The following is a 9754-nucleotide window of genomic DNA, read 5'->3' as shown; positions in this document are numbered from 1 at the left end:
CAGAGGATAGCCATCCTCGAGAGAGCTCCCAAGTCTCGAGTGGAGGAATAATTTGGAGACCTTCTTAGAATAAAGGCTACAGTAGGAACCCTGCTGGACGTTGTTTTTTTATCATGGCCTCCAAATTTAAAGTAGGAGCTTTAAATAGGGAGACTGCTGTTGCTCAACGATCAAACGGTTCTAGCTACTTGAATTAATATCGATGACCGTTGACCAAGTACTAACCTATCAGAGAGAACTTATATAACAGACTGTTAAAAATACCTGTGGATCTCCCTCCTGGTCAAGGAGCCCAGAAGACCGAAATCGCAACGGTCATGGTTTTATTTCAAGTTTTCTACTCTCAAGTCTCAACTTGACAAACAAATCGACATGTTGCCAGGAGACCGTATTCATGTCCACACAGACAAAAAAGTTGTCTGCTTGCAATAGTAAGTCCAAGTAGATCATGACGTGTCAATTCGCCAACCATTCAGTATTCCTAAAGCTTAGCAGCATAGCAACCACCTACCAGAACCTTTAGTTTTGCTCTTTGCCCGGCGCCACTTCCCATCGCCATGGCCACACAACTCTACCGGCTGCTACCACTACTCTTCCTCCCCTTCGTCCTCTTCCGCCACGGCGCATCGCCGCCGCCGCTGAGCCAGCATACTGTCACTGGAGGCGACCCTGGCCGACACCCGGTCGTGCTGCTGCCGGGCAACACGTGCAGCCAGCTCGAGGCCCGCCTCACCGACGCCTACCAGCCGCCGTCGCCGCAATGCGGCGCGGCCAAGGGCAACGGCCGGTGGTTCCGGCTGTGGAAGAACTCGACGGCGATGCAGGACGCCGAACTGGCGCCGTGCCTCTCCGACCAGCTCCGCCTCGTCTACGACCCCGTCGCGCGCGACTTCCGCAACGTGCCGGGCGTGGAGACCCGCGTCCTCGGCTTCGGCTCCACCCGCGGGTTCCTCGCCGACACTCCGGCCAATCAGTAAGCCCACCGTGTCATCCTACACGTACTGCAACCATGAGCACGCCCTCACATGGTGGAGCAACTTATACCTGCTTTCTATGGCCAGGGATCTCTGCATGGGAAAGCTCGTTGAGGCGCTGGAGAAGGCCGGGTACCGCGACGGCGAGACCCTCTTCGGCGCGCCGTTCGACTTCCGGCAAGCTCCCGCCGAGCCGGGGCAGCCGTGCCGGGCGTTCTCGCAGTTCAGCCGGCGGCTCAGGGCGCTTGTCGAGCACGCGAGCAGGAAGAACGGGGGCAAGCCGGTCGTCGTCATGTCGCACAGCCAGGGCGGTTACTTCGCGCTCGAGTTCCTCAACCGGAGCCCCCTGCCGTGGCGCAGGAGGTACGTCAGGCACTACGTCATGGCCTCCATCGGTCCCGGCGGGTTCCTGCTGTCGATGCAGCTGCTCGCCTCCAACCCGAGCTCCGCGCTGAGTTCCGGCAGCGCGTTCATCGCGCTGCCATCGCCGAAGGTGTTCGGCCCCGACGCGCCGCTGGTCGTCACGCGGGCCAGGAACTACACAGCGCAGGACATCCCGGAGTTCCTGACGGCGATCGGGTTGCCACGGCTCGCCGTGACGCTGTACCAGACGCGGGCACTGCCGGTGAAGCTCAACTTCCGGGCGCCGGTGGTGCCGACGACCTGCATCAACGGCGTCGGCGTGCCGACGATGAAGGAGCTGGTTTACTGGGACGGCAACTTTAGCAAGGCCCCGGAAGTGGTGTACGGCGACGGCGATGATCTTATACTCCTGGAGAGCACGCTGGCCCTTGACACGGTGATCGGCGATGACCCGAGACAGGAGTACTACAAGTCTATCAAGTTAGCCGGCACGTCTCATGCCGGGGTTGTCTCAGATGGGGCGGCCTTGGAGCGTGTCATCAGTGAGATTCTTGGAGTACATGAGTAAATGAATGTGCTAGAGATCAACTTTGTGACCCGTTTTGTCTACCAATTATATTGGCCAATCAACCATTATATGGCCCGTAGATTGATTTTATTACAATTAAATACAAACACACAAATTGTATTTCTAGGAAGAATCAGTCAACAACAGTGACCTTGTTTAGCTAATATAACTCCACACTTTTGCGATCAATGGGTTATTAGTGGCACCACAACAAAATAGCTTAATTTCGTCGGCCAGAAACCGTCAAAAATAGCCAGAAAGCCTTCGAAAATTTATATATTCGTCGGTCGGCCGACGAAAATAGGCCGATGGAATAAAATCGACAAAAATGAACACATTTTCGTCGGCAACCGATGAAAATACATCTCTTTTCGTTGGCCAAGGCAGCCGACAAAAATACACATCATATTTTCATCGGCCAGCACAAACGACGAAAAAGATACAGATTGTTTCATCGGTCTCGAAGACCGACGAAAATAATAGTAGTTAGATTCGTCGGCTTCCCTAACCGACGAAAATACTGGATATGCCCTCTGGCCGACGAAAATACTGGGCACTTGCTAAAAAAAAGAGCTGCTGCATAATAGTTTTTCAGATTTACAAATAGCAGTTAATTAACATAAAAATAGCCATCCATAAGCACAATCATGAAATACATCATCACACAATCATGAAATACATACCATAAATGCAATCATGAAATTCATAGTCTAAATGACATATATATGTCAACCAAACCCAAAAGCACAAATCAATGAGGGGTAATATTATGTCCATTGCCACCGTCACCTGCAGAAATGTTATGCGCTATCGATGGTGGCGTGGACGGGCTGCCAGAAACTCCTCGAGGATGACTACTTGTCGAACCCAAATTATAGACAAAGTTAAATGTATATAGTACATATATATATAAGAAAATTTGAGAATTGCTAGTTATATGAAAGAATTACCACTTGTGGAGATGGTAGATGCATGTGGTACAAAAGTCAGCGGTGGTGGAGGAGGCGAAGGAAGAGGTAGCAAATTCAATTGTGATCCAAGGGTAGCCGCTAACATTTCCTAAAAACCAATAATAGATCAAGTATCTTATAGCAATGAAAAGTGCACAACAACTTGAAAAATATCAAACTTGCATAGTACCTGAAGTTGTCGTTGCTGAGCGAAAAAACCTTGCATGTACTCGTGTTGTTGTCTTGCCCACTCCTCTTGCCTCTGCATCGCCTCTTTATGCTGCCTTATCTCCTCCTGCAGTCGACTTTCCCTTTCGTAACCCCGAGAACTCCGAGAGGACTGAATAGACCTTGCCTCACTCAAAGCACCACTTGTATCAATAACGCCATTCAACATGCTGAACTTGCCATGCTTCTTCCATCCCCCGCTTGAGTATAAGGCACCGACATCCACATCACTCCTCCTCCAATCGTACTCCTCCCCATGACGTGCCACCATTTCATCACCGTATCTCACCTACTATTCAAGCAAGCAATATTAAGATAATATTCGAATCATCGCTTAATTGAAATCAAATTGTTTTACTAACCAGAGTCTGTGTGGCATTCTCACCGCAAAGCAACTCTGGCTACGTAGGATCTGCGCCGTGGTGGCCTCGAATGTATGTCTCAATATAGCTTGGGGCCACCCCATTAGTGCCTCCTGCCAAAGAAGAAATTGTGATATTGCAAGCAAATACATAATAATCAAATTGAAATAATAAACACCTACCATTCATGAGCCAAACGAAGGTGTCCATCGGCCCCATATCTTTGTGTAACCCGTGGTCCTGCTTGACGATTAGCTTTCTTCATCTTAAATTTTTCCACAAAGCTGGGTGAAGCCCAATAAGCACAAAGTGCTCACCAAGCATCTGGACACTTTCTCAACCAAGGCAAACCGCTAATATCAATTTGAAGATACTCATCCTCTCGGAGATATATCTCAGAAGCGCCCAGTTTCTTCTTCATGTCTTCATGTCTCAGAAGCAAACACACTGTATACGAGCATTGGACATCATGTCCCTAACCACCTTCATCGCTGCCTTGTCAAACACAGAACGAGCTCTAGCTTGTAGGCACTGCTCCTCCCCCTCCGGCAAACGATACCTCTCCTAAAAAGAAAAATAAATTAGTTAGACAACTTATAAATGAATCAAATAGATAGTTATACAAGTTATGACAAAAATAGTACCCAGAACTCATTCCAAACCCTCACTGCAGTCGTGACGCCCTGGTCATCTGATTGCAGCTTATAGTGCTCCCACTTCAATGCAGGCTGAAGCACACCTCTAATAGTGACCATTCCAGGGTAGTGAAACAGACAAAGTGTTCCCAATGTTGCATTCAGGGGTCTTAACCTATTTCTTCCCTCCCAACAAATATCATCCCACTGCCTACAATTAGAACACGATACCCATCATGTTTCTTACTAAAACTATATAATATATTGAATGGAACAATCACAACAATAAAATAGATTACTTACCAATCCCCATGTGGCCTAATCTGTTGACGATTTGCCGGATTGGTAGATGCATGAGTCATCACATTGTTGCCTCTAAATCTAAATATATCGTATTAGTTAGCTACCTCATATAAAATTTTTAAATGAGATGATCATAACTATCTGAACACAGGTTGAGCAGCTGTATCCTCCTCTTCCTCCTCCTCTGCATCTCCTCTCTCCTCGCACCCATCTCTCTCCTCGCACCATCTCCATCACCACCTCCATCTCCATCGCCATCCACATTCGCAACATGTTCTTCCTCCTCCACACCCCTACCTTCCTCTTCTTGCTGTTCAAAGACAAGTAGATATTTAGTGTGATTAAAGAAATTAAATTACACATGCAAACTAAATATGACTTACTTGCTGAGCCTCATCTAGACATCGCTGAAGTGTACTTCTTCGACTGAGGTGAGAACTACTACCTCTAAAGAGAGAACACCTATCCGAAGACGTGGAGCCATCATTCTTCTTTCCTTGACTCCTTGAAGACGAGGAGACATCCTTCTTTCCCTTCAAAGAGTGCACAAATGACCTCATCCTGAAAGAAATGGATTATGGATAGTTAATATCATATAAAGAAATGGTAAATAGAAGATAACAAGTTTCATAACAACAATTAGCAAATAATACACTACTAAGAAAAACTAGTTTTTACATCATATTACATGTTAAAAGTCCTTGGGGTCATTTTCTTCGGTTATGGTGTCACCATGACTAGTACCATGCCTCGTTTCATATGTTGTCAATGAAACTTTGGTTGCACGACGTGGTCGTTTTTTCTTACGGACCTCAGAAACTATTATATCACCGGTGTCACCATCTAATTTGTCAAGTGCCATCCTAATATCAACTTCAAAAGGTCCATTACACTCATCTTCCTGATATGCTTCAGGAACAGTACGATCAAGCTTACATTCATCGTAACCTTCATCTCCAGGAATAGGCAATCGACCAGGAGGATATACTTCTGAACAATCCACCATGGTTCTAAACTTTCTGAACGGCATAGATACGACATATAATATATACCATCTCAACTTGATGTGCGAGGACAAATGGATTGTAACCTGAAAGTCGCAATTTATGGTTCACCTCCACTAAACCAAGTTTTTTGTTATGCTTTACCCCAGAACCTAATCTATTATTGAACCAATCACAATAAAAAAACACAACGCTTAAATCTTTTGAACCTTCAAACTTTAGCTCCATTATATTCGGAATGACACCAATATACTCCGTGATAGAACCATCTGAGGCACTCGCGGTGGTTACAACTCCACTATTTGTTGTGGCAGCATGTGGATTTTTTGCTTCAAACTTGGTTGAACGGAACCGAAATCGGTTTATGTCATAACAACCATAACTCCTTGCAGTCGTGCTCCCATGTGAAAGCTGTCTTAGATCATCATGGACACTGCTATCCCTCATGCACTACAAGTTTTGCAATGTTGTTAACTCATAACGAGTTATATAAATAATGTGGTTAGAGTACCAATGCTTACAATTTTTCTAAACCATGTGACAAAATTGGGACCACCAAGTAAACCCTCACGCCGTAAGGTTTCAAGCTGTTTAGCAGTTGGTTGTCGTGCATATCTCCATTCTTCTTGATCAAACAACCTACATATTCTTTATTTAGCACAAGTACATCGCTACATGTGAATCACATATGAGATATATGATGTTACTTACACGAAATATTTGTCCATCTCCTCCATATTTGTGTACATATACAACAATGCAATGTTCCATTCTTGTATGCACATTTCATAAACCAAACTAGCACTGACGGCCTTACCAGTCCACTGAAACAACTTGAGATTGCTCCTTGGTGTCTCATGCGAGGTGTGGTAGCGCGGTATATGAGCATTAATGTTATTTTCTTCTGCAAAATATGTGCTCGTGTAGTATGAGATCTCCTTGAGATAGAATGCCTCAATGCATCCCTCCACTTGTGTTTTATTACCGATGGTTGCTTTAAGCCTCTTTAAGTCTTGTTCTACAAAGTACATCCACTTGTATTGTACAAGGTCCACCGACCTCAGCTTCATAAGGCAAATGCACTAACAAGTGTTGCATTACATTCATGAAACCCGGGGGGAACACCTTCTCCATCTTACATATTAAGATAGGTATTTTCTTACTCAGTTTTGTCATTGTATTTTTGTTAATTTCTTTTGCACATAATTGCCTGTAAAAAAACTTAACTCAGCCAACATTATCCAAATTTCTTCTTCGAAGTACCCACGGAGCATCACAGGCAACAACCTTTCCATGATGATATGGTAATCATGACTCTTCAAACCATTTATTTTTCTAGTTACAATGTTCACCGCCCGTTTCAGATTAACTACGTATTCATCAGGAAATTTTAGGTTCTTGAGCCAGAAAAGAACCTCTTTCCTCTCAGCAGGCTTAAGATAATACTTAGCACGTGGTTGGGTCTCAGATTAAGGGTTGCCTGAACACAGATTTTAGCTAAGTCTTGCCGAGCTTTCAAATTGTCTTTAGTCTTATCTTTGAAATCAAAAAACATACTAATTATACTTTCTACAACATTGCGCTCTTGATGCATTACATCTAGATTATATGGAAGGATCAGAGCAATAGCATAAGGAAGGCACCAAATGGTAGCTATATGAGTCCAATTATGCTCCTCTTTTACCCCTTCAAACCCATCATCGGCGGCACGCGGGGGCGGCTGGGGGGTGTGGGGCGGCGGCAGCACGTGGGGGTGGCAGCGGGGCGGGGGAAGACTCGGGCGCAGTGCAGTGAAAGAAAGAGACCGTGAGCTGGCTGAACACTTAGGGCAACTGTATTTTCATCGGCTCGAATGAGGCCGACGAAATTAGACTTATTTTCATCGGCCAAGGTTAAGCCGACGAAAATGTTACATTAGTTTCATCGGAGCTAACTAGGCCGACAAAAATAAGTGTAATTTCGTCCGCTTTGTTAAGCCGACGAACTAATTTAGTTGTTTTCGTCGGCTTGCCGTGAACCGATGAAAATAAATGTGGCTGACAAAATTGAGCTGTTTTGGTGTAGTGTGGTGGTTTCTCTCCAGAGACAAAGGTTTGCTTCGGCAGAGGGACCTCCTTCCCCTATACCATGATTTTTGGGACCTTTTGAAAAAGATGTGTTTCCGCTTCAATCAATTGATATATAGGTTTTTGCCAATCTCCTACTCCCTCCGTTCCTAACTATGAATTGCTTTGGCTTTTCTAAATACACAAATTTTTTTCATGCACCTACACATAATATATATCTAGATGCATAACAAAAACAATGCATCTAGATAAGCCAAAATGACTAATATCTAGATACATAAATTGGTTTGCGGTGATGGTCAAAGAATTGATGTTGTCCTTATTTGCCAAATAGCGCTACTTTTCACACCAATTGATGTTGTTCTTATTGTTGGTACTTTTAACGTCATTGATAAATCCACAAGCATACAGATACCGTGGTAGCTTTCACCCAGGAGTATTTCAGGGTATCGTTCCACTAAGGAATGTGAGCATACTCTCTAAGGTTCAGGGTCATCCAAGGACACCACACTAGCTAGAGAAAAGGGGTTGAGAGTTTGAGAATCAGAGATAAGATAGAACTGTCCTAGTTGTTTACTTCAGGCTAGTGGCTTCTTCCTGGATAAAACCTGGTCGCTCCAGTAATACGGCTCTAATGATATACCCGAACGGGGAGGACTACAAAGAGTGAATAGGGTTATCATCACCTGCTACCTACCCCAACTAACCATAGGGTATACCACAACCAAAGATAAAGTCTAGTCTAGACACCACATCTACACCATCTTTTACTAACTCTAGCCTCGACCAAGAACATCCATCTCTATCAGGAGTCTTAGACTAGAGCAATCCACTAAACTAGTGAACGATGATCCAGTAAGTAACTAATGAACTAGAACTATTACTTAACTAAGAAACTAAATAAAGCACAAAGGAAGTCACAAACACTTACTTTGATTGATAAGCATCTGTTGAGGTACAAGCCGGAGAAGAGTGCCGACAAACCCGGCACTTCCCCGACTTCCCCTCACTCTCTCCCTATTTTCTAACACCATCTAGGCAGCTCAAGAGAGTGAATGTGTTGTGTGTCCTAATTCTACCCCCCCTCCTCTAGTATTTATAGGCTTGGATGAGGCGGTTTGCAGCAGGTTTGGCGGGTGAATCATGCAGAACAGACTTGGAGGAGAGCTGAGGCATTTCCATGTGGAAGATGGGAGCTAGTGGGCCCACCCTTTTCTCGGCCGAACTAGGGGTTCGGCCGACCTACTAGCGCCGCCTTTGGCAACCACCTTTGGATGAGGGGCTTCCTGGTGGGTCCCACATGCAAGCATGCATGCATTGCTTGTTTTTATGGCGGTTTGGACTGGTTTGTGGGCCCCTTGATCGATGTGCTTGCGCATGATTGGCCGCATGTTTGTCACTTAGATTATGCTTTCTCTTTTCATGCATTTTCAACCCAAATACACCTGCACATATATTTACACCAGCATATGTGGAATTTGTTAGATATATGCCCTATACTATTGTTGGCCTGTGCTTTTATTCCATTTTTATGTAGGATTTGATGGTTGAAATTGGTCCGTAATGAGCGTCAACAAGATCCCCCACACTTAGTCCTTTGCTCGTCCTCGGGTGAAGGCATAGAACTAAGGCAAACATGGCTATCTTAACAAGAATCTTGCACAAACGTTATTCTTGACCTTACCTTTACTTGTGAACTTTGAAGTGCCGACCATGATGTTGCAGGCGGTTGAAGGACATAACGGTGGGTTGACCAGGAGGATGAGGAGAATGAGCGCTTCCCCAAGCGCAACAACAACAAGCAGGTCAACAACAACAACCACTCTAACAAAGGCCAGCAGAACAACTCGGGAAAGTCCCAAAAATGCAAGCCAGAGCATGAAGTCGCAGCTGTTGAGCGCAATCCACGGGGCAAGAAGTTGGAGAACAATAAAACTCAGTTTGAGAAAGTCCTGCACAAGCAATACCCGATGCACCCGAAGTCCAAGCATTCGCTCTTTGAGTGCGTCAGCCTCCACAAGTCACTCAATGCTCTCCTCCCCGATCAAGACAGCAAGCGGAACGATTAGGAGGACGATGATGAGGGACACAAGTCGGGGACCAAAGATTTCCAAGACCCAAAGAACATCATCAACATAATCTTCGGCGAAGACAGCGGCTTCCCCTCGAAGCATGCACAGAAGCTAACTCTGCGCGAGATCCTCTCTGTTGAGTCGGCCATACAGAAACATCTAAGATACAGCGAGGTCCCAATCTCCTTCTCCAGGGAGGACTAGCTGTGGCAGAACCGCCTGAATTATT

General features: G+C 45.4%; 1 protein-coding gene across 1 annotated transcript; it reads left to right on the top strand.

Annotated features, from left to right (window-relative positions):
* Positions 1 to 534: 534 nt before the first annotated feature.
* LOC112897440 (lecithin-cholesterol acyltransferase-like 1) lies at positions 535 to 2001 on the top strand. The gene is made up of 2 exons (XM_025965730.1): positions 535 to 973; positions 1062 to 2001. The coding sequence occupies exons 1-2, from the start codon at positions 558 to 560 to the stop codon at positions 1903 to 1905; spliced, it is 1260 nt and encodes a 419-aa protein (XP_025821515.1). The 5' UTR covers positions 535 to 557; the 3' UTR covers positions 1906 to 2001.
* Positions 2002 to 9754: the final 7753 nt, after the last annotated feature.

This window comes from Panicum hallii, chromosome 6 (assembly GCF_002211085.1).
Source record: "Panicum hallii strain FIL2 chromosome 6, PHallii_v3.1, whole genome shotgun sequence".
NCBI classification, from domain to species: Eukaryota; Viridiplantae; Streptophyta; class Magnoliopsida; order Poales; family Poaceae; genus Panicum; species Panicum hallii.
The sequence above is the reverse complement of the archived record's forward strand: the minus strand, read 5'-3'. Positions and strand labels throughout refer to the sequence as shown.